This window comes from Rhynchophorus ferrugineus, unplaced genomic scaffold (genome assembly GCF_030347505.1).
Source record: "Rhynchophorus ferrugineus isolate W39M unplaced genomic scaffold, kcgeb_rfMv2 rfM1, whole genome shotgun sequence".
Lineage (NCBI taxonomy): Eukaryota > Metazoa > Arthropoda > Insecta > Coleoptera > Curculionidae > Rhynchophorus > Rhynchophorus ferrugineus.
In genome coordinates this window covers 22,030,095-22,057,086 of record NW_027472580.1, presented here as the reverse complement: position 1 = coordinate 22,057,086, position 26,992 = coordinate 22,030,095, and the positions used below count along the sequence as shown (strand labels likewise).

The following is a 26,992-nucleotide window of genomic DNA, read 5'->3' as shown; positions in this document are numbered from 1 at the left end:
CGCAAGCTTCATTTACCATTTGTTTTAATGAACTTCATGATAAAAAATAATAAATATTTGTTGCTACTACATCGAGTTTATCTATTTTTTGTGGGCCCTTTACAAACGTATTAGTAAAATGTAAATAGTTAGTGGTAGGCATCTTTATCTCATTCTGTTCCGAATTATTGGCAGTTTATATTTTGTTGTATTTATGTTATTCTACTAATTTATTTTGTTTCCTTATCGTATAATCGTTTTCACTCCGTTTTTCATTATTTGTTAGTCATGGTGGACGACAACTCAATAATTACGCATTATCAATTAATCAATCATTAATATCAGTTATATTCGGTCAAATGTTTTCTTCTCCTTGTGATACTTTTTCCCTTTATATATTATTATTTCGTTTTTTATTGCAGAATATTCACTATAGCAGATATTTATTATTATTTAAAATATTTAAGTTATTATAAATTAAGATTTACTTCTAAACAGACTTAACCTAATTTAAAAATAAAGTAAATCAATATTGTATTTTTATAAAGCCTTCTCATTGCAAATGTACTTATTTGTCTTGTTTTGGAGGAATTTTTGTCAATAATTGGCCAAATACCTTTTTTATCGACTTGGTCAGCGTCTTTCAGAAACTTCACTAATTCTATGTAGATTAGTGCCTTGCTGATAAATCATACATATTATGAATCATCATATTGCAGATATTTTAACTAGGTTAGTGAAATGAAACTATATCAAACTTGAACTATTTGTTTGATCATTTTAAACTGAAAATCCAATTTGGACTTATCGGGTGCAAATATGGGGTTGCACTAAAAATTAAAATCAACTAGTCATACAACGCTGTCAAAACAAGGTTCTTCGATTGATTACCAATGCCTATCGCTATGTAACTAGTGAAGAACTGCACGATGACCTGGAAATCAAGTGGATCTGCGAAGTTGTCCAAGATTTCGCCTTGAAACACGAAAGAAGGTTACTAAATCATACTAACGTGGAACCATACGAACAAAACCATACGAACTTATATAAAGTGTATACATTTAGTGTAAACTATAGCTATAAGTTAATAATTAATAAATAATTATAATTTTATAATTGAGGAATACATACTGATGTATTTTCTCGCACTCGTCTTGCTTGTTAATTAATCCAAGTACATAGGAAAAGTAGTAATAAATTAATTGTAAATTAAGATTGTACTAAGCGTATCTAATAAAGATGTTATAAAAAAAATTTTAAACTGAAACAATACATAAAAAAACCGTCGTCTGAAAAAAGTGAGGGTCTTCCACTGCCAACCGCAACAGGTTTCACGTGACTTGTACTCTTTACCAAGAAACATTAATTACGAATGTTCAAGGCAAATATTGCTATGTCTAAAGATTATTAATGTTTACTCATTTCATATATTATTACTTTTATGATATTTATTTTTATTTATTTTGATTGTTTCATTAAAGACCGATAGATTTTGTTCTTAAATAGAAATATTTTTATTGGGGTCGGCTCTTTAACATTTAATAACAGCATCAATCAGTTAAACTAAATTTGAAACGATCGAGATTCAAATTAAAGAACCGCTTGAAAAGTGATTGATTGGCTTGATTCGAAAAATAAAGGGACAAAATCAATAAAACGATGTTTTATTACCAATGAGCGTTTCAGATTGTTAACTGATACGCAGCTGGTTTTGGAAATATTTAACAACAAGCATAAAAGGACGTCGATGTTATATATGTCAATATTTCAAACTATAATTGGTATAGATAATAGGGCGTTCCACGAATAATACCTTTGTTTTTTAGAAACAAAATACAAAAATAATATTGTGTTTATGGAATGTCAGAGTCTTCTAAAATATGCTTCATTTTCAGATTTTTTTTTAATTTTAAAGCTATAATAAGTGAACATTTAAAATAATAAATGAAGAAATGCTAAGGCAAATTGTCGTAGAGGATATAGTATTGTTGACAGATTGAGTTGAGATTAGATTGAGGTGACAAATAGCATTGGTTAATATAACAGAAAATACAATAGATAAAATATGCTGTACATTGGGTATTAAACAAAAATGTGTGTTCATCACATTCACTGGTAAATATTACGTGAACTTATTGCAGCGATCAAATCAATCAAGACATGTATACATCTCTTATTCTTGAAGCCTCTTTAGCTACCTTTTCGAAATTCTCGTTTCCGCACCTGGAAAATTAACTGAAGATGTCTATGATTGGTGACTTTTTGATTGAACTTGATGATTTGGCTTAAGCATAATATTTATCTAAACTATTAGGTCTTCCTAGAGACACTTAAGGCAAACGTATAATTTTATTGGATAGCAGAATTAATTAATCTAATAATTCACTAGAATAAAGGAGAACATTGAACATTTAATAACATTTAAGGAACAGAACATACTATAAACATAACCTATAGTCTATTTAAAGTTTATTTGTATATGCGTCATCAAGATGTTCAATATATTGCCTGCCGCATTTTGTAAATTCTTTTTAGAGTCAGACAATATTTTCATTCTCATTTTGTTCTAGTTAAAAAGAGGCACGATGCTGTCTGATTAGCTCGAACGCGTAAACGAATGAGCCTGTCAAAGTCGTCCAATTGTCAGACAAGTGACAAGAGGTTATAACTCTAACCTATAAACTAATGTGGCTGTGTAATTAACTGTAGTTTTTAGATGTACTATAATGTTAAAATAAATTATATATATATATATATATATATATATATATATATATATATATATATATTTATTATTTAATTAATACATTGTTACTAATCGTTTCCGTCTAACCTACAATTTGTCTTTATGATAACTTAAATCTAGGTATATAACAAGAAGGACCCATCGGCCCTATCTCAGTCTCTGATGAAATAATGTTTATAAATGTCACTGCTGTATTTTTTTAATATATACACTACACAATCAGATGGTTTGATTCTTTCGAGTCTGTGTCCTGTTCTGGTGGTATCCAAAAGCTGCAATATTTAAAAATTTTCATGAGAATCGAGTCTTTCCTCATGCCCCCTTACAATTCTCTTGATTTCTTGGCTGACTGTGGGTATCTGAAGGTCTCGGTGTAGGTAATCAGTCCTATAATATTTGTTATTCTTTGCAGAACATCCCCATAATTGAACTCCGTATGTCCATATAGGTATTTGCTTATATAATAGCAATTTGTTATGTACTAATTGTGATTTTCTTCCAATTAGCCAGAACATTTTCCTATATTTCAATTCCAGTTCTTTTCTTTTATTCTTTGTTTTGCACCAAGATTCATTCCGAGATATTTAGCGTTGTTGCTATATGGAATGATAGTATTATTTAATGTTATTAGTGCTTGTACTGTCTGTTTATAGGTGAACTGCACATGTACAGATTTACTTTCATTAATTCTTATTTTCCAAGCTTGTGTCCAATTATTTATATTGTCAGTTGCCTATTGTAATTTTCGTGAGTCTTCTTCACTATTGCCTCCGACAGCTATAATCGCGGTATCATCAGCAAATGTAGCCATCGTAATATTCTCCAATTGTGGTATATCACAAGTGTAGAGTACAGTACACTTCCTTGTGATACACCTGCTTTAACTTCTTTTATCGTAGAGTACATTCTTGTTGTAATGTATGATTTTAATAGTTCGGTGTGTCGTTTTGGTAACATTTGCTGTAGTTTATGGACAAGGCCTTCATGCCAAACCTAATCGAAGTCTTGTGCTACATCTAAGAATTTAGCTGAGCATACTTTTTTACTTTCCTAGGCTTTTTACTTCCGTAGGCTTATTAATATACCCAAACTGGTGTGTTGGTATTAAACTCAGAGTTGATGCAGCAACATTGCGACGTTTTGATGTCCCAAATTTTTCGTTTATTTTGACTCTTTGACAACAAAATTCTTCATTATTTCAAGACATTCATTATCAAAGACTTCATTATTTACGTAATTGTCTTAATTTTTATATACTTACGTAATAAATATTTAGAGCTTCTAGCTGTATGAATAACATAGTCTACACAATCAACCTATATATCAGCAAATAGAATACACCAATTATACTAAATATTAATTGTTTATTAATTTTTTACCAAAAGGCATAAAAAATAATGCCAAAGTATTTTTTCCAAAAATTTATTTAAATTTGCCATATTTCTAGTAAACCTGGATCATATTTAAGAACATTGTTATAATGAAGACGGATTATTTACATTATCCGATTATCGATCATTTACATTAACATAAAATTAGAGATGGTATTATTTTACTAACGATTCACAGATACCACATTTTATTTCAATTGAATCATCAGCTTATAAATTTAGTAACTAAAACACTCTGAGTGGAATTTACGAACACTGATATTGATGAGACAGTATTAACGATCTGAATCTGTCAATTTTCTGTTATATTTATATGCAGGATTAAAATATATTTCTGTCTATAGTGTTTTAAATATATTTGTATTCAAAAATAGAAATTTTCAATAAATATTAACTAAATTTTTTTTATTCAATAAAAGTAACAACTAATAAGCCAACGTATTCTACTAATAAATTAATTGGTATTTGGCCAGACGTTCTTATGTTTAATGAAAAAGATAGGTAAATCCTTTACGATGCCTCATAATTAAAAGCAGACTTGAAAGGCTTTAAAGGGAATTTGACGCTAAGGCGTGAGGGTTGTTAACTGTTGATCTATATTCAAATAGATAAACACAGATGTGTGTATCATCAGACATTTAGTAAATACGCTGACATGATAATATTTTACAAAAAGTAGATATTAACGACATTAAGTATTTGGTTGGTGAGAAAATAAATTCTACTTGCTGCGTTTTAGAATACTAAATAAAATTATACATTCAAAATCATATTGTGGAATAGTTTGTATTGAAAATATTGAATTATGTATTGTAATTAATTGAAAATTAAACATCTTAGTATAATAGTTTCCCTTATATATAGATATTATGTTAATATTGGAATCAATAGAGAATTTTGTAATCAAAGTGTTTTAAATATATCATAATCTGAGCCGAATTATTTACTTTAACAATACTTAATCAGTTAAGTTAAATTGATATATGACCTTAAGACATCATCAAGGATTGCCATGTGTCGACTATTTGCGAAATCACGGTTACAGTTTGCTTATAGGCGAATATGATGAAGTTTCTCTAAAATGAACTTATTTCAATAAACCAGCTCACTAAATTAGCTGTCCTGGAATTGAGAATTCTTAGTTATTATTTCTTACTTTTCGTTATTACTATATATATTTCCACTAAAATAACCTAATCTTTTACAAACCAAACCAAACGGGTGACATTTTTATCACCCAAAACGTCAATTTGATGGCTAATGTTATCTAACACATGGGCTGAAAAGTCCCGCGCCTAACGCATAAATGGCGCTTTTTCTTGCATTGCATTCACCGTTTTTTCAGTTAGTATCAACTTTCAAAAGAAAGTGCAGCGTTTACTCACTGGTCACCGAAAACAAGAACGTGTTGATGATTCTGAACAGTGTTTGGCCATGTTTAAACGTAACAAACGGGAATTTTTGCGTCTATATATAACAATGGATGAAACATCACTTCACTCGGGAATCAAAACGATCGCCATCTGAGTGGACAGCAACTGATGACAGGCCTATATTGAGGCAAAAGATAAATCGTTCTACAAAAGTGGTATTAAAATGTTAGAACGGCACTGGAATGATTATGTGGCTCTTGATGAAGATTACGTTGATAAATTAAGCCAATTTTCAACAAAAACAAACACGTTTTCTTTGTCAAGGGACTTTTGGCCCATGTGTTATAATAATACTGCCATGAAAATACAACTGGCATCTACTACTATACTTTTTAATATTGATAATTATTAATTATAGTCAATTGTAAAGACAATGTTAATTGGAACATTGAAATAATATATGCAATTTCATGAATTAAAGTAAAATGGATCAAGGAATTGGATGTGTATATTGGAGTACCTTGTATATTAGAATCATTGTATTGCAGTAGCCTAGTTGACGTTGAACATTTTTGTGATTATCTGATTCTCCTATTCTTCTTTTTATGTACATTTGATTTTATATATTAAGTGCTTGCATGTAGTCATAGAAAACTCTTCGTATCTGGCAAGCAATGATTTTGACGTTAGAATGGTTCGAAATGGCATTTTATGTCGATTCGTGTGGCAGCCATTTTCTGGAAACAGTTTATTCATCATTAACTACTAAGCTGTCTAAAAGTTCCTTGAAAATTTGAACTGAATTTCGTCCAATAAGTCTTCAAATTCAAATAATTCTTTTCGAACTTTTTTGGTCATCTAGTCAGTCTTCAAGTCATTGATATCAAGATCAAAAGTTTTAAATAATAAAAATCAAAACCGATAATTAGAATATGACAAAGCTGTATCACCATTAGATAGATATTTGAAAAAACTACACTGATCTTTAGTACATTGAGATTTTTACCTCATAACTTTTCGATATTAAATTACTATCTAGATTTTTTTGTTTATATTCAAACCAATAGCTTTATTATTTTTGGTCTTCCAGTTTAGATATTTGTAGCATTTTACGAGTTATTACGAGTATCACTCTTTATATTTCGAGAATTGGCAACACTGTTGTCATGTGAGTTCATCTGACGGTTCCATCCTAAAGTTTGATATTTTTGATAATATACGTACTCAGAACATTTTGTCGCACGGACGCTATTTGTTTATTTTATATTTAATTGAAAATTTTGTCTCGGCAAAAAATGGAACTGAATCGTGAACATTTTCGTGCGATGATTTTTTACGATTTTCGACGTGGATTATCACAAGAAGAGTGCATCAATCAACTTTGACTTTGACAACAACAAATTTGACTTTTGGCGGTAAAGCTTCATCAACAACCACTGTGTATCGCTGGTTTAGTGAATTCAATCGTGGTCGTAGTTCGCTGTCCGACGAGTTCCGTAAAGGTCGTCCAAAATCGGCTGTTGTGCCAGAAAACATCGATGCTGTGCGCGAAATGATTAAGCAAGATCGTCATGAGATTTAGGCCTCCCTAAGCATTAGTCCCACCAGCATATATGCGATTTTACATGAACACTTGGCTCGTGTTGATTGGTGCAAAGAAATGCTTAAGAAATTCAATCACGGTGCTTCCAAAGACGTTTATCAAATCGTGAAAAGTAACGAATCATGGATATATTCGTATGAGCCCGAAAGTAACAGCAGATGATTGTATGAGTGTTTCAAGATGAACCAAATCCAACAAAGTTGCTCGCGCACGAAGTACTTCAAAGAAAATGGTGGCCTGTTTCTTCGGGAAAACTGGTCATATTACAACAGTGACTCTAGAGGATCGTATAACAGTAAATTCTGATTGGTATACAACCATTTGTTTGCCAAAAGTCTTCGGTGAAATAAGGAAAACAAACCAGAGATGCCGGATTGTTCTTCATCATGACAATGCGAGCTCTCACACATCCGCTCAAACAAGAGAGTATTTGAGCACTCAAAACATCGAATTGATAAGTCATCCGCCGTACAGCCCTGATTTGGCACCCAATGACTTGTTCTTGTTCCCATCCGTGAAGAATAAACTGCGTGGTCAACGATTTTCATCGCCTAAAAAAGCTATTGAATCGTTCAAAAATCATGTTTTGAAGATACCTCATCGGAATGGAATAAATGCTATGAAAATTGGTTTAAGCGTATGCAAAAGTGTATTGATCATCATGGCGAGTACTTTCAAAACGATGAAAATATATTCGCAGCTTAACTATTTGTTTTTTTTTTCCTATTTCCCAAATTTAAATAGTGACCCTCGTACTTTTTAGACGATTTGTTTAGATAGTCTCTTTTTAAACCTGCATGGGTTGAATTATTTGTGGTTGATAATGTAATACATGTCATAATCAAAGTATGACCAATGAAAATTAACCGTAATTTCTTCTTTAATTTTAATTTATAAACAATTTATATATTAACTTGCGAAATATCTGGATAGCTTTATATTAAGAATAACTTCAGACTCTTTTTTTCAAGCATCAAATTATAGTGAAATTAGATTTTAGGAAAGCAATTAAAGTCAATAAAGACCATGTCATTCTTCTTTCGTTGCTATTTGCGATTTACCAATTAGTTTTTTATATAATGACTCATCTTACGCACTCTCAATTAGTGAACAAGTAATATTAAAAGCTATTAAATAAATTTATGTAAAGAATGATTCATAACAATTCATGAACAAATAGCTAAACAAAACAAGTTTTAAGAGCATTAACGAATTCTTTTCATTAAAAGGTTTGGGAGAACTGTTTTATACAACCGAAAATATTTGGTGTAGTACATAATATACCAATTCTCAATAATAAATTAACAATTACAACAAGTAAGTTAAATAGCCTTAAAAACTATAAGGCCTCTATTGTAGAATTATTTTCATCAGAATGTTAGAGAATATTATATTTAACACGTGCTAGACAAACATAATTTTCAAATTTAAAAATGTATGTTACATCTTAATCAATAATCGTTACAAAGGCAATGATAATGAACTGGTTAAAGTGATTTTCGCACGCTTCATTTAACATCAATTTTAATCTACTTTAATATACAAAATGGAAAACGTTTGATGTGCGTAACTCGATGTTATATGATCTTAAAGGGCCCTTTAAAAATGTGGCGCCTTTTTATTACGATACACGAAGCCTATTGCCATGCATTGTCGTGCAAGAGGATGACCCTATGTCTATTATTCGCTCTCGTTGGTCTTTTTTACCTCAAAACGTAATTCACTTTATTCATTTAATGTCGATGGACATTTTCGAACTTTGTAGCTACAAATATTCCAGTTCGGTACTGATATGTATGGTAGATTCACTTTTTATCATCAGTCAAAATGCACCGTAGAAAATTCCGCTTTTTATCTGATAAGCAATGATACTGCTATGTTCAAAATGACATTTTCAATCAATTATTGTGGTAGCCATTTTTCTAGTACCGTCTTTTTACACATTTTCCATCCCATGTAAACATCAGGACACAGCTGATTGAAGAGAGAAATGTCTGAAAGTTTGTTCTGGATATTCGTCCAAAAAATCTCGATATTCACTATCTTTGAGCGTTTTTGGTTTCCCAGACCTTTCTTTGTCACTGACTTCAAAATCAGTATAGTCTATTCGAAGTTTTTTTGTACATACGTCATTAAGAGGTTTAATGTATTACGTACCGCAATTTGTAAATTCGTTTTAGAATCAGACAATATTTTCCTCCAATATTTATATAAACTTTGAATAGATTATACTATTAAATCGTGGAATTCAAAACCTACAACTGAGATATGACTGAGCAGGATCACCATTTTTCAAATAATACAGCAACAAAAATAATGCCGAAGATGCATTTTTTAGCGCTTCACGATGAGTGGCTGTATACGCTGGGTAACTCAATAATGATGGCAAAATTTTATTTTATGTAAATACTTCTTAAATGTATCGAATTTGTCCAATTACGTTGGATACTAAATAGGTATCGCTGATCAAAGTAAATGGCAAGGACCCAATAATATACCTATAGATATTTTTATTGCAATTATATTTCGTCCTGTACTCAGTTGCATTTTTTCCAGTCTTCGAGACGACCATTCCTTTTTTAACCGACTTCAAAAATGGAGGAGGTTCCTATGTTCTGCTATATATATATATATATATATATATATATATATATATATATATATATATATATATATATATATATATATATATATGTATATATATATATGTATGTATGTATATATATATATATATTTTTTATCTAAAATAATCTCAATAATCTAAGATATTTGTGTATAGTGTTATGGATGAACTGATGTGACGAAAGAACGGAAGTAGTTCAGTGTAAAAGCCATTTAGTTTGCTTTTTAAGGAATAACTATATCGTATGAGAAGTCATAGAAACACTGTTGTAAATATTGTTAATAGATAAATAGGTTTATGTAGGTATTAAGCTAAATTGTGTGTATATAGTAGATTTTAAAATACGCCTAGTAGGTGGGTTAAATAAGCTTTTTGTTTATTTTTATTTAGTTATTTCAACGTTTATTATGTACATATTGTATTTTAAAACGTTTTTTTTGTGTGTTAAAAATCTAGGATTGTTTATTTCTTAATTTTTAGTGAGTTCCTTTTATTACGGTTTTATAGAAAGTATTATTAGTTATTATGTTTTGTTACCTATATATTGTAGCAATACTACGGTTGCAGAATGATATGTTCATATTTCCTGCCTCTTGAAGAGAATATATTCACACAAATGATCCATAGCACCATAATACTCAAGTAATATTAATAAATAATCATAGATCATCAGTTGAAATTCATAAAAAGCAGTACAATTTTTAGTCTACTTACTTCTTGTTCACTATAGTATGGTTGATGAAAGGCAATATTTTTGGTAAGATTAAATTTATCAATAACATTAATAAGATAATTATGTCCATATGTTAAATCTTCTGAATTGTTACGTCAGTGTCATTTATTTGTAGTCAGTTCACATTTTACACTTTAGGTCTATTATATTCCGGTACTTAACCATGCATGTGTTGTCTTGATGATCTGATCTGACGGAATAATATACCAATTAGCTGTATCTGTATTTCTACAGCATCTATTGCATGTAGCTGTTGTGGCATGGCATGGAATATAAACGTTTGAATTAGTTGATTAATTTGCAGTTGAACGGAACATGTTTTATGCTGCGCGTAGGATCTTATCTACAGCATCTTGCTGATATGGTGTTACTACTAAATAGTTATTTCGTTTATATTACATTTTCCTGTCTGTAAATACGAATTACATCACTTTTCGGATGATGTAGTTTTATGCTGTATTTATAATTATAATTGAAAATGCCCGTCTAACATTGTCTTTATTATTAAATAAATAATTATTTTTGTTTTTTGCCAATTTATTGAATAGTGGATAAACATAATATGATTTGATTTAGTACAATTTCAAATTATTTCTGGCTAGTTCGTGCTAATATATCACTTTATAAATCTGAGATCTTAAACTAACACAGCACACCATTGATTTCTGGATAGATCTAGCAGTATTGAACAGACTCTTCCTTTCAATTGTCATTTATTAAGTCAATACAACATGGTCTATTGATAGTGAGAGTTTATCAATACGCTAAACTAAAACTGTTACTGCTACTGCATTAAATTTGGGGATATTGCACCCGCCAATCGGGCAGCCGTTATTGGGCTTGAAGACACGGCGAAAGGACAGATAGTTAAACTAACTATTGATTCAAGAACTTAAGTTAACACACGACTGGGGGTTTTCGTATGGGGACAAAAGTTATGACTGCAGCGACGGAGGAGGTCGGTGCAGCTTGGAATAGCGGTGACGCGGTGCTCAGCTTCCAGCATGTCGGCCAACTAACGAACAAATGCGTTTGCAGAAGAACCTAAACTGATTGTGGAAGGATTGAGATACGAACTTGCTTGCTGATTTCTGAAGTATCAGTTTCTCTATGAATTTGAGTATTTCTGATAAACCATGCAGCGTTTAAGATTCTCCTAAAGAGCTTATGTTGGACAACTTAAAGCCGTTTCACCTGGTTGGGTGTTACAAACTAGAAGTACACATTAGATCCGTAGAGGAGTATGGACCGAATTAATATCTTGTAAAATAAGCATTTGATGGAGATGGGAAGTCTGCTACAAGAACAGATCAAAAAAGAATTGGTTTGTTCTGAGTTGCGAGACGCGCAATACATAACGCTTCTTATGGAAAAAGATGGCCTGGGTTTTCAGGGAGTTGATTTGCAACCTCCAAAATTTGAACCACTTGACCGCATGATCAGGCTACTTTTGCAACATCCTTGAATGGTATCTTAGAGCCTGGAGGCCCAGAAGAAAACAGAGTCGTCAGCGAAACACGCGACGTCAATGTGCTCTTTTCTCGGCAAATCCGAAATAAAAGGTTAAATAAGACTGAGGCCAACGGAGAACCTTGAGGTACGCCAGGGTTGAGTGATTTTCGACTGAAAATAATTTTCCTGATCCTCACTTGGAAAGATCTGTCCGACAGATACGACTTGACAGTTAGGTCTTCTGGGAGACCTAACCGTATGCATTGTGTGATCACAAACCATCGTGCCAGACCTTGTCGAAAACTTTGGTTAAGTCCAGGATGACCGTGATGAGAGGATGGATGAATGGTGAGCGCGAAAACCGAATTGTTCGTGAGGAATTATGCTGTTTTCCTTTGTGAAAGAATTGAGAGTGTGGAGTATTGCCCTCTCGGCAAACTTCGAAATGGTAATGAGAAGGCTGATGGGTCTGTAATTAGATGGAAATAATTTTGCTCCTCGAGCTTTTCTAATTGAGTGATCTATATTCCGTCGAAACACGGATATTTAGTCCGCAGAGATTTTGGAGACACGAGATGGTTGGGAAGATAGTTTGGGGTGGAAGAAAGATACGTTGATGACATATTACATCTTCGTATTCAACCATAGAATGATTTGAAACCGTAATAATCACATCATTTGTCTTCACCATCTCGTACCATGTGGTAACCTCGGCAGTAAAGTAGTGTAAAAGGCATCAGTGGAGGTTTTGTATATCTTCAACTATCGTTAAATATGCTGATTTGTATCATTTTCTCATATTTTCTAACTGAAGCTGCAGAAACGAAAATGCTTCCGTCCGTGTTGAAAACTTTTTTAGTGAAGAAATAATAGAACCTAAGTAAGGAGTTAATATTGCTGTTCTAAAAAAAGTTTATATATTTTCGGATGGTTAATTTAATCTGTAAGCTTATATATAAATATATATATATATATATAGTATATTCTATTAATGTGTATTTCTATATTTTATATTATTTAATAGTATTATTACCTCCCAAAAAACATTCCTGGTGACGTCCTAATTTTTGATGAGTTGATCAATTTTCGTAACAGTACCCTGATAGAACTCTTGCAACAAGAAACTTGAGTTTTACTGCGTTTAAATGTAGTCATTATTTTCTCCGGCATTAGTGCTCAACAATCTACCCAACCAACAAGCATTTCTTACGTTATCTAATTTATAATTTATAAAACAAAACATCAGTGAATATCAATTAAATGGTTGACGGTACATAATTAAATTGTTCAGTCTTTAATGAATTGCACACTCCTGTATGAACAATCTTAATTTAATGAATTCTCAAGGATTTAATGTATATATATATATATATATATATATATATATATATATATATTCATGTATATATTCCATATATATTTCAAATATATATAATCAGGTCTTTATTGTATTTTTCTGAAATAGAAATACGAGCCAGCAGGACACCATTTGTGGGTTTAACTTTTATTGTTTGATAAAAAAAAGTGTAACTGAAGGTTATCTTAGAACCGTTTGAAAAATCATTTTTGGAGATTTGGAGCTAAACGCTCAAAATGAACTGATTTTTTTCTTTTATTGACAGAGAAACAGTAACTACAAACCATAATGTAACGTTTTAATGCCTCATACTGTTCCCTGAACATACTAGCCAATATACCAGACATTCCACATTCTGATTATTGTTTCCCATTGGAACAACAGATCAAACCTGAAAATGAATAGACTCCTCTTACATTGACTCAAGATACGTACCAGGATTCTGATGTGAAATTCAAGTGCTGCCAAAAAATGACTAAACATGAAAATTCTTGAATTTACAAAATAAACTTAATATTACAGCAGCACTAACATTTCTGATTATTTGTTTAAATTACTTATATAAGAATATTTCTTCCATTCTTTATGGCAACATTGAAATTGATGTGATTGTTTTATATATAATCGCATAAACATTCAGAAATTGCAATATGATAGTTACATATATAGTATTTTTGAAAAATAAAGTTAAAGGTTTAAATATTTGTCCCTACCATTATATTTATAGTATAAATTAATATTTGGTGAGTTGTGAAGCTTCAAGCTTTAAGTTCGTAAAGGGAAGAAATATAGATAAATACAATATATTTTAATTTACTTAAATATATAAAGGTAATCAGGAAACAGAAATGAACAATAGTTGGTTAATCAGCAGTAGCATTTATGATTATTTGTTTAAATTACTCAATTATTTTATATGTAATCACATAAACATCCACAAATTTTAATAAAGCAGCTACATATAGTTTGTTTAAAGTTATTTTGTACATATGTTATCTAAATTTATGACATTAAAACGTCGCAATGTTGCCGCATCATCTCTTAGTTTTATTTCAGTTTGGCTTTAAAGTACAACAAACTTCTAATCTAAATAAAATAATTGAACAAATATATTTTATTTTGACATTATAGTACATCTAAAAACTACAGTTAATTATTCAGCCACAATAGGTTAGAGTTATAACCATTTATCACTATTGTTTTCAAGAATTTTGTATAGGTCTGACAACCGGGCGACTTTGACAGGCTCATTTGTTTACTTGTTCGAACTAATCAGACAATATCGTATCTCTTTTTAACTAGAATAAAATGAGAAGGAAAATATGGTCTGATTCTGAAACGAATTTACAAATTACGACAGGCAATACATTAAACATCTTGATGACATATGTACAAAAAAAATTGAATAGACTATGTTTCCTTAAAAAATAAAGCTAAATGCCTAAATGTTTGTTCCTTCTATCATCTTTGTAATAAAAATTTATAATTCCTGAGTTGTGAGGCTTCAAGATTTAATCTTTTCCATAAGGAGGACAAATATATGAAATATTTTATTTGAATATATAATAATAATGGTTAAAATAATTTAATAATAATGAACATTATAGGTTATGTAGTTAATGAGGCATTTTGACTTTACTAGATTCCATAAGTTTAGATTTTTATTAAATTATTAGTACCCCAATATTTGTTTCTCAGTGAAATATTATTGACTTATAAAAAATAAAATACAGTGTCAGTTGTCGGAAGATTTATCAATATACGTTTCCAATAATATAATTAGGCTGTTATTTGAGTAATATTCTATCGATTTTAAAAAACATTCTAATAGAAAATCGAAATTTTACATTTCGACCAATTTACCCTGCAGTTAAAGTTCCCGTTAACTTAACTCTGACCCGTTTGTGTTTCAGACAGCGCCAGCTCCGCGCCTAGCATGGCTGCAAGCGCGACGGGGGCCGTGCCTTCGGCCGGGGCGGTCCTACAGTGCACCGACGAGCGCCCGACTGGATTGGCCGCCTGGCCGATGGGCGGGGCGCACGGTCAGGCCTTGGCCGCGCCCACGCTCTGGCAATATCCTGGTGAGTAGCCGGAGCCGATCGCTTTTTTCAGCACGGACAGTTTTTAGACCGGTTTTTGTTTGGACGGCCGCTTTATTTTTCTCGGCGTGTGTATGTGTGTATGTGCCCGTGTATACGTATGTGTGACTGTTTTTTTCCTCCGTTTCGATTTTTCCCGTATTATTTATTCACGGATTGGTCTAGGTGAAGGGGATATTATTTTTAACGCCACGACTGCGCATATAAGTACAGTTAGTAGTGGTACGGTGCGGTTAAACATGTTTTGGATGACGGGCGAAACGTTCATCATCAGGCAGGGTAAGACTAATGACCCGTGAGACATTTTTTTCCAAAAAACTTCCTAGATACTTTATAGTTTTCTGTTATTATTTATCTTTTGTACGGATAGAGATAGCACAGACGAATTGTTTAAATATTTCAAACCTTATTAATAGACAGGAAATTTCAGAACAAAATTCAGCCTTTGCGGTTTATGCCAGCCACCAATATTGACTTATGGATTTAAAATTTGAATGTTTAAACACTAGCTGACATTGAAATGTAATTATTTATTCTGTTGCAAGTGATAATAGAGTGAATGTCTATCGATGGAGTCTTGATTTTAATTAATACGTTTAGTACAAGTTGTACAGGAACATTATATTCAGTTTAATTTCCTTTTTGGTATTTGTGGTGTAATTATTTTTAATCCTATGTATTTTTGTAATAACATTAATAAAAAATGACATCACAAGAGAAAAATAATTTGTAAGCGCAATAATACTACGGCTGTCAATTAAGTTTAATGTATTTACAATTAGATATCATAACTTAGGCTGTATTGTTAACAGTATATTTGTTTCCAACTATAATAATATATAATTAAATGCAAAAAAACCATTGTCAAGAACATTTACATTTTCTGTTAACTTAAAAAAAAACGCTTATTTTTACAAGGAGACATGGTAGATTATAAAGAATATTTTAATTATACTTAGCTAAAATTACTGTAAACACAGCAAAAATTGATAGCAAAAACATTTTTTTTTACCAAAAACGCCACTACGTGTACTACTAAAATAGATCGAAAGTCTTACACTACGTGCAGTATTGAACAGATTCCTCTTTTTCCGTTATCATTTTTTATAGTCGTACCACATGATCTATATAAGCTCAACATTCATTATTATGAAGATTAAAAGAATAGAACGTTGTTCCCTAATAGTAATAGTTAGTGGTACATGTACAGAATAATGTATTCAATAACTCATGTTTTCTAGAAAAAAAAAACATTAAAAGTAAGAAATATCCCGTTGTTTTTTATAGTACTTACGTAAAATATTTTTATAATGGTACAAATTAATTCAACTACCTCAAAGGGTCCCGTGGTGCTAAAATAAAAATGGATAAAAATAATAGATAAAGCAGAAAAGTATATAAGTTGACTTAAATATGGAAATTGTAAACAATACCATATATTCAAAGTTTTTCAATGCATGGATAAACAATTAGCATCAATGCTACCGTTCTACAAGGTGTGTACCGGAAAGTTATTACCGGTTTTTCTAACAGAGGTCGGTGGGCTTAAGTATGCAATGTTATGATTTGACACATATGTTATTTTGTCCTACTGGCATTAGGCTTCAAAACTATACATGTTATATTTTGTGAAAGTAGTATCGTTGTAGATTTACACCTCTTTCAAAATGCCTGTGTGAGCTTGCTCTAACCTTAAAAAAACTCAAAAGTGGCGATTACAATTTGCAAGACACATAATGTTCTGGTAGACAAAAAAAGTTGAACATGTGAATCTACAAGAGATTCGATGAAGACCCAATCCAAATCCAAAAACCATTGGTAGAAGCGTTAAATGTGCCACGTCAATTGAATGACAGGGCGAATGGGAAATCGAAAAATCATTTGTGAAATTATGTATAATCGGTAGTTATTCTTGCATCTAATAGTGACGGGTGATGAAACGTGGATTTATTTTAAAAACCCTAAGTCACATTTGTCATCAGGCGAAGTCGACCTATCATCTCTAAGGCCAAATCGTTTTGGTCGCAAGACAATACTCTGTGTTTAGTAAGATCAGAGTGACGTGTTGTATTACGAACTATTGAAACCTGGTGAAACAGTTAATAGTGATTGTTACTGAAAAAAAAAACGATCAATTTGAACCATGCATTGATCGAGAAACGCCCATAATAGGCCGCAAGTGACAGTGAAATGATTTTAAAAAAGTAAAACCCGTCAAGGAAGCATTGAAACACCTTGGGTGAGACATATTATCGCATCCGTCGTATTCTCCAGATCTTACCCCGTCCGACTATAAAATTTTAGCATCAAATGGACACTGCAAGCAGAGCAACACTTCGCCAATTCCGAGGAAGTTAGAAACTGGCTCGATGAATGATTTTCAAAGCACAAACCGTTTTTTGTGTTGGCATCCATAAACCTGACTGAAAGATGAATAAATAAATTTTTCCATTTTCTTGAAAATCTTGTAGTTATTTTCCGAAAAAAAAATGGTAATGACTTTCCGGCACACCTGATATAACAACGTAGATTTGTTTTTTAGTTTAGTAGAACCTTAATATGATCAAAGTCACCATCATTAATTATAATTTTAATATGAATATCTAGATCATATTGGAACCGTCATTTTACAGTTATCTTTGAAAAATATTATCATCGTCAAAGCTTTTCTTGTTCTATCTTGTTAAACAAGTGATGTGTAATCAGCGAAACTTCTACTACAGCGGTGTTACGGTCACTCCATTTGATTTTCCCCTTTCATTCACAAACTACCGTCAATTGTTCAACCATAGTGAAGCTGCCTTCTTTACACCGACCTGTCAAAAAGGAAATAATGCAGTAGGAAATAACTTAATTGGTTTTTAGTAAATATTTGTATAGCATTAAATAACAGTAAAAGTCGACAAAGACTAATTAATTTAACGCTATATATTATTCGAAACCACAATATTTATCCTTTAAATAACCGGTCAATTGAAAAGTCCCCGGTATGACACATAGATGGTGCTACTAGAATTAAATCTTAGTTTTTAAATGAATCATTGGTTTGCGAATTATAGCATTTTGAGTGAAGTAACTTTTGTTATTGTAAAAAAATGGATAAAACGGAATTTCGCATGTTGATAAAATATTGCCTTTTGAAGGAAAAAAATACAGTTGAAGCAAAAACTTGGCTTGACGCCGAGTTTCCGGACACTGCCCTAGGAAAATCAACCATCAAGGATTGGTATGCTAAGTGGTTGGTTAGAAGTGGTCAAATGAGCATCGAAGACGGTGAACGCAGTGGACACCTAAAAGAGATTGTTCCCGACGAAAACATCCACAAAATGATTTTGAATGACCGTAAATTGAAATTGAATGAAAAGCAGACACTCTAAAGTTATTATCTGAACGTGTGCATCATATCAATCACGATTATTAGAGTATGAGAAAGCTCTGTGGAAAGTGGGTGCTGTGCGAGCTCACTTTTGACCAAAAACAACGACAAGTTAATGATTCGGTGCAGTGTTTGAAGATGACCAAGTGTAATAAACCAGAGTTTTTGCGTCGATGTGTGACAATGGATGAAACATGGCTCCATCATTTCCCTTCGACGTCCAATCGACAGTCATCCGAGTGGACTGCACACGATGAACCCGCTCCAAAGCGTGGGAAAACGCAACAGTCGGCTGACAAGGTTAAAGCGTCTGTATTTTGGAATGCGCATGAAATAATTTTCATTGATTAGCTTGAAAACGGAAGGACCATCAACAGCGACTATTATATAGTGTTATTGGACCGTTTGAAGGACGAAATCGCCGAAAACAGCCGCATTTGAAGAAAAAGAAAGTGCTGCTTTACCAAGACAGTGTATCGTGTCAAGAATCCATGAATTGAGCTTCGAATTGCTTCCTCATTCACCGTATTCTCCAGATCTGGCCACCAGCGACTATTTCCTGTTCTCAGATCTCAAAAGAATGCTCGCTGGGAAGAGATTTTCGTCGAATGAAGAGGTGATCGCCGAAACTGAGGCCTATTTTGAAGCAAAGGACAAATCGAACTACAAAAATGGTATCGAAAAGTTGGAGGGTCGCTATAATCACTGTATCACCCTTGAAGAGAATTATGTTGAATAAAAAAGCTAATTTTGCTAAAAAAAATGTGTTTTACTACGGTAGGCCGAGGACTTTTCAATTGACCTGTTAATTCTATAATGCAATGTAAATGAATCGAAATATAGAGCTGCCAAAACCTGACGTAATAAAGAGAAAGCTTTTACGATAGAATATTGACCAAAAAACTTTATTATTAATATCCAATATTATCATTGATCAATAAAGAGAAAGCTGCAGTTTTAGTCACTATTTTTATCATCATAAAATGTTGCCCAAAAAACATTATTTTATTATTCAATATCATATGTTATCACAACAGCGATGAATGAAACAGAAATAGATATAACAAATATCTATTTTTACGACAAAAATAACATAAAAATGTTGGAGAAACCTTGATCTTGAATGATTTAAAGATCTTTTTTTATTACATAAATCGGATTCTTGTCGGCCAATGCGTTATGGATTAAACAACAGCTAATCCTCAGTTCATATATATTCTAGATGAAATATAACCATTTTAAATTGCCCGGACCGCATAGGCTATTCTTTATTGAGTGTGTATGTGTTTGATGATAAGAGCCACATAATTAAAAAATAAACAAGTTGTTATGATATCAGCAAGATAATAATAATATTACAAGGAAAAAATAAATTGATTTACTAAAAATAAACAGACGTTTCTTATCAAGCCAGTCTAAAATTGTATGTATAATTGGTGCACACTGTAAGTTAATTTTTGCTTTTTAATACTCTTATGAGATTCTTGTGCATGCTATTATTTTGTGCCGTTTTTTATTTTTTTCTTTGCCGTAACGTTACATTTTTGTTTTAGCGAATGTTCCAGTGGAACCTATGGTTCCCCTTCCGGTATCCACTATGCCTCCGGTGGGGTATCAACTAGTTCGCGATTCTACCACTGGGGGAATTCTCCTTTTATCCACCACCACAGGAATAGGTTAGTTTGGTTTTTAGTTGATTTATTTTTTTCCTTTTCGCTTACATTTGTTACGCTGTCGCCTAACCCCGCTGCTTTCCTGTTTAGCACCCTTTTCTAGACCATATCGATGTACTGTAAACGCTCGTTTGTTTCAGAACCGCTTCCACAGACCGTCGTATGGCCCAGTTACCCTCAACCGTCGTCCGTCTTGCTGCCGTCGCTACCATCGATGCCCCCTCCTCCGCTGCAGCTGTTGAGTTCCGCTTCGTCCGACTACCTGTCGAGCACCACACTTCAACATACCCAGACTCACAGCACGCGGTTGGTGGCTGTTACCACAGACGCCAAAAGGAAGTTACCTCTGCCTTTGCCCGCTACCACACTGATTAAGATAGAAACGGATGGTACTATCGACCAGACTAAGACGCTGCAAGCCGTCAGTACCATTGCCAGCAACACTGGTACCGTATTTACCACAGAACAAACCGTACCACCGCTAGTGACGACTCACGTCATCTATCAACATCCGACGAACTTAATATTGTCGCAAACACCCAACCCGCCAACAGAAGCGGCATCGTGTAGGTCCCAGGCCACGTCGCCGGTGGCAGCTTGTCTAACACCACCTCCTGACTCAATACACAATCCAGAGGACGAACCCGCCAACACGTCCATGGTACAGGACGCGAGTAATCAGACCGACACACCTATTTGTAGCGAGGATGACAACACCACTCATTACATTCCCGATAGCGTCGTGGAAGAAAAAATAAAAGAGCTCCCGGACATGGTGAAGGTAATCGAGAGCGAAAGTAACGTTATCGATGAGACTCTCGCCCCATCGATCACAGAAGTTCCAATGGAAGAACCAAACGAACCGGTTGTGGTTACGTCATCGTCAACTGAAACCGAAGAGGCCCCTATCATTGAAGCGGAGAAAACCGAAGAAGCGACGGAAACCCCGGAAATAACCCCAGACCTAAGCGGGCTAGAATTATTGTCGAACAGTATAGTCGAGTTCGAGAGTTCCAGAAATTCCATCGAAGAAAAGCCGTTATCTTCACCGGAAGCTCCTCAGGACCATTCAGTAACTACCTCAGAACAAGCCACTTTCAATCGTAGTCTGTCCGAGAAAGCGCCACCTATTACGGACAATTTAGGCGGCCTGGATCTGTTATGCGCCTTGGCCGAACAGAGGATTTTGGAAGAGAACATAGACAAGCCCGTCAAAGAAAAATCGAAGGACAGGCACAAGAATAAAGAGCGACGCCGTGAAAAACGAAAGAAAAAGCATTCGTCCGATGAGCCCAAGAGGAAGAAAATGAAAAGTGACAAGAGGAAATCCAGCGAGGAACGCAAGGAACATCGCAAGAAAGAGAGGAAAGAGTCTCCAGATAAAGCCGACTCGGACGAGTGTGCCTGCAAGTATAAACATTACAGAACACCAGAATCCGAACTGGAAGTAAAGAAATTTCTCGAGAGCAAGTCGCCGCAGACGTTTTGCTGCAAAGGCGATTGGCCTTGTATGAACCCTTTTGAATTAGACATGAGAATGAAGCTGGCGGAACTCCAACGAGAATACAAAGAAAAACAGAAGGAACTTAGCAAATTGAAACCGAAGAAACACTCGCACCATTCGGAATGCTCCAAGAAAAAATCGAGAAAGAAGTCGACACACTCGGATCGCAGCAGTACCCCTCCGCCAGTGTTGGACAAGATGGACTCGCCGGTCAAGGAGGTTCGTGAAACCAGCGAGCTGCTGAAACCGCCCAAATTATCCGTGATGCCAAAACTCGAGGAGGTCCATAAGAGGCGACACTCCGAGACCGATTCCTCGCCCGAAAAACACTCGTCCTCCAAGAAACGAAAAGTGGGAAGACCTAAACGACTCACGTCCTCTGGAGAGTCCATCGGCACCGAGACGATCGTCGCCAAGAAGCCGAAGAACAATTTCGTCGGTTATCTCCTGGCAGCGAAACAGAAGCTGAAACAACAGAACAAGGAATGTCCGGCCTCGACGCCGCCTAGATTCGTCGAAGACACCTACATCCATAAGCTCAAGAAAGTGAAGAACAACACCATAGTCGCCGATGACGTTAAATCATCTAAAATTCGACCCAAGCTGAAAGCCGAAGCCACTTTGAAGGTAGAACAAGACGAGTGTAACTCTGCTCGCGAAGAAGAAGGTGAGGATGTTGATGACGAAGGCATCATAGATCATATCGAGGAAGATATAGATGACGAGTTTCACGAAGATGATGAAGATAACGAGCAAAAAGATATACCTAAGAAAGACATGGTGTTGGTCAAAGATGAGCCAGTGACATTGGAAGCAAAAGAGCCTGTTAACGAAGAAGCGGAGGAGGAGAAACCGAATCCGTGTACTCTGACGGACCAACATATGAGAATGGATAAATTGCGTGTCCTCACTGCTATGGGTGGTCTTTTTTACGCTGGTCAACTGAACGCAATTGAACCTCCTGACATATACTCAATCACTCTCGATGGGGAAAGAGGCAATAGACCACATATCTTGTCTAGGGAGGAGATTTTAAGAGATGCAGTAAGTTTCATTTTGAAATTTAGAAATAATTTATTATTGAGTTGATATCAAAATTTAAATTATCTAAATATACATAATATATATAAAAAATATAATTCAAATAGAACAACATTATAATACGTATACCAATATCAACATATAAATATTATTAATTTGTTTGGCAAGATCTTTATATTTAATTATAGATCATTAAAACTTATATATAAAAACGTGCGTGGATTTTTATATAGTCTATACTATAAAACAGTGAACTCACATCAAAATTTATGACCTCAAAACGTCCCAATGATGCCGCATTTTGCTGTGACTTTTAGTTTATTTCGACTTTGATATATAACAATATTCTATTGGAAATATTTTTTATTATTCTCTTAGAACATCAACCATCTGCCCGTGGGCAATAGGTATTATTATATGATTTCCATTATATAATATAACTATCCTGACATGTAGAAGATCAGATTCAGTAAGTAATCTGCTGTACAACATATAATCTAAATCTTACTCTAGATACAATTCTAACTAGTTAGTATTCTAACTTATTCTAGAGATTATTAAATCTCACTCTATGCGTATATTAATCAGTTCATATGGTACTTTGTGTTTGAGCTTATGTATGGCGAGTGCATTGGGATGCACTAATAGCCTTCCAGAGTACTTCGCACTAACACTCCGAATCACACTCGTTATGGGTTCTAACGTTATATCGCGCTGAATCAGTTGGTTGGACGCGTAATATGGGGCATCGACGATGACTCCACTTTATTCTGGAACCTTTGGAGGATAGCTATGTTAGATTTGCTAGTTGTATCCTACAGTTCAATACCATAGGTCCAAATTGGCCTAAGTATTGACTTATAGAGCAAAACCTTGTTATCTAATGATAATTTAGATTTACGCCGAATACATTTGGTTTAGTTGAAGCCCAAGCTGTTTGCGTTTTGTCACTATATGTTTTTTCTATGTTAAATGTCGATCAAAATGAATTCCCAGATATTTAACGTTGTCTGCATGCGGAAGTTCATGACTATTCAATTTTAAAGAGAGACAAGTTGTGTTTCCTCGTAAAGTCATTCTGATATCAGTGTTTCTCCTCAGTTTCTACTTCTGTTATCATCTTGGTTTATTTTTCTGGTGAAATAATACATTTAATTTAATATCTGCATTTTCCGTAATGCATTTTCCATATCTGCAAAACAGTTAGAGTATACACTATTTTAATCCTATGTTTCTTAACAGTGTATGAAAGGGTGACTTACAGCCCTCAAAGAGCTCCACATCTCTTAAGTTTTCTATTGATACTTTCCAGATTAACAGTTATCTCTAAAATAATTGACTTAATTGTTATGTTTATATTGAAAACACTGCTCATTGTTTTTATACATTTCATAAATTTAATCTTGAATAGAAATTCAGCAACTTAATATTTAATAGTATCAGTACTTATTAATTTCGGCTTTTCAATCAGAGTAATCACAAATATTAAGCAGCGATTTGAAATTTGTTGGTTTATAACCTCTTATGCTTCATATCATTAATGTTTTGAAGCATTTTACAGACATTTGACAATTAGGCCAATTTTGTTGATTGATTCGGTTACATGTTTGGAGGCATCAGACAGTGCTGTGTCTTTTTAAAAAAGTATTGTCTAATATTAAAACGAATTTACAAGTTGTAATAAGTAATACATTCGACATCTTGATGAAGTGAGTTTACTGTTTTTTTGGATAGATTATAGTTCTGTTTTTCAGTTAAAGAACTAATTAGACTTAGGGAATTTTAAAAAATTATGTTAAACAAATATATTCATAGGGATAACAACAAAAAATAGATAAGAAACAATAGATAGGATTATGTTTTATAATCTGGACTTATAATTAATTTCATTTCTCTATTTTATACCAATTAACAGAAACAAAAAAAGCGAATGGTGTCTGGGGTTAAGCGCAAAATATAATATATTAATAATTGCGGAACTAAATGTAAATGAGCAACGAAATTATAAATAATGCAAGACCGCGGCAGATAATATCAGTGTTATTTTGAAATTTGGATTGAAAAAAAGGGCATTGTAATGTAATAGCCACGGTACACACATCGTTTTTCATTGATATGCAAAATGCCGTGCCGCATAATGAAGGTGTCTGACCAACACACGACCATAAATATCAGATTGTCGCATATACGGAAATTGTTAAATTATAAAAAAGGGCGTCACCGCCGTGCTAAAATTGCAAAATACACATTACAATACAATGAAAACTATTAGATGCATTTTTAACTCAGTTGAGCAACTTCTACGATATTGATAAATAAGAATTTTTTAATTCCGTTTCTCTTGTCTGTTTTACAATACAAGGTGGGTACCAATAGAAATATTTTCTACAGTAATCACCAGATATCGACTGTGAGCGTTTAGATTTTGCTTGGAGCTGTATGAAGAAAGTATTGGCAAAAATAAGTAAAATTCTTCTTATTTTTAGTAATATTTTACAATATGATGATATTTCCGGATTATAATTATTATCTATGAGTATATTTGAGTAACAGTGCTTTCTATTAACTTCAAAGTGTTGTAGATTTGTATATTATTTTGTAAAAATATAATCAAAGAAACGAAAATTTAAAAAAAAACTGAAAGTAAGATAAAAAAAGAAATGTACTAAAAGAATAAAGACTAATTGGAACACAAGGTGAAAAGAATATACCAAATGAGGATAATGTTGGAAAGTAGTTAAAATAGTAACCAATCAATTTTGTTTCATGAATAAGACAAAGACAAAAACATTAAAGGGTACAATTATGTCAATTGAGAAAATTGCCATGAAAGCGGATTTGTCATTGATAAGAACGATGATTCAAAGGGGTAATCAGGAATAAAATTAAATGTTAACAAAACTTGTAAGATTTGGTTAAAATGTAGGTACATCCTTAAAATGTAGGTACGGTCTGTGAATAATGCTCGTACTTGATTTATCAGCTGAAAAATCTTGAAGAGTATGTTATATTTAAAAATGAAAATGTCTCAATTTCTATTTTGATAATATGATAGCAACAGTCTTTTCACAGGTCATCAATAGAATCTTTAAATTGTGTTATTTTGATAAATGTATATTTATTTTATTACGATTTATCTGTTTTGTTATCTTTCGAGTCGAAAATGGTCTTTCGATATATCGTAACGGTTAAAGCTGACAGCGCATCGGCCAGAGCCTAAAATATTTGTTTATATATTTGGTGTCACCGATCTGACGGCTATTCCTGGTTGCTTGATTTAAGAGTATTTCGTTTTATTGGAATTGATTTATCTGTAGCGTATTTTACACAAAAGTTTTAGGCCTAACAATTCTTCCGCGATATACGATTTAACTTGCCACATTTGACGCCTCCAGGTGCCACCGTTTTCCTCCACCAGGGGGTTAAAATTTTCGCTAAGTCTATTAATACATGGAAGATAAGCGTTGTGAGGTTATGAAAATATTGCATGTTCTGTAAAAATCATTTAAATGATTTCAAAATTTTTAAAGACATTATTATTCGTCATATTTCTATTATTGCTTTCATGGTTCGCTGTAATGCTCTTATGGCTCCAACGAAACATGATCTCGAAGTGATCTAGCAGTATTTTTAAAACGGTGTTAATGAAATACAAATAATGTTATAACGTGACGCTGCATAAAAGTGCTGATGATCATTGAGGATGTTGCGTTATGTTCCAAGTCTAAAACTCAAATTATGTGGTCGGAAGACCGAAACCAGTTAGTCATTGTCGGTTGGTTGCTGATAAAATGACACGAGCTTTACCGCTAAATAACCGAACCTGGAGTGAACGCTACGCCTACAAGAAGCGAGAACGAGACGTTCCCCGATGACCGCCCGATATTTTCGACCGAGACCCATCGCTCGAGCCGGTACGATGGTCGTCGTTAAAGGAAGAGGCACGAAACGGAGCGGGAGAATGCTGGAGATCAGTGTCGAGAGATAAGAGCGGCTGCCAGTATCAGGCCGAGTGCAGTCGACAAGGCTACGCCAGATGAAA

The 26,992-nt window shown here is 33.4% G+C and overlaps 1 protein-coding gene across 3 annotated transcripts in view; it reads left to right on the top strand.

The window, feature by feature from the left end:
- The window catches only part of wge (BAH domain and coiled-coil containing protein winged eye), a 208,323-nt gene that overhangs the window by 165,546 nt on the left and 15,785 nt on the right, over positions 1-26,992 (top strand). For 2 of the 3 annotated variants that reach the window (XM_076419055.1, XM_076419054.1), the window contains 3 exons: positions 15,171-15,338; positions 20,286-20,408; positions 20,546-22,953. In XM_076419055.1, coding sequence (XP_076275170.1) covers positions 15,171-15,338; positions 20,286-20,408; positions 20,546-22,953 — 2,699 coding nt within the window. Of the gene's footprint in view, positions 1-15,170; positions 15,339-15,384; positions 15,636-20,285; positions 20,409-20,545; positions 22,954-26,992 lie in introns of those variants that run through there. The other variant, XM_076419056.1, reaches the window with a different exon arrangement.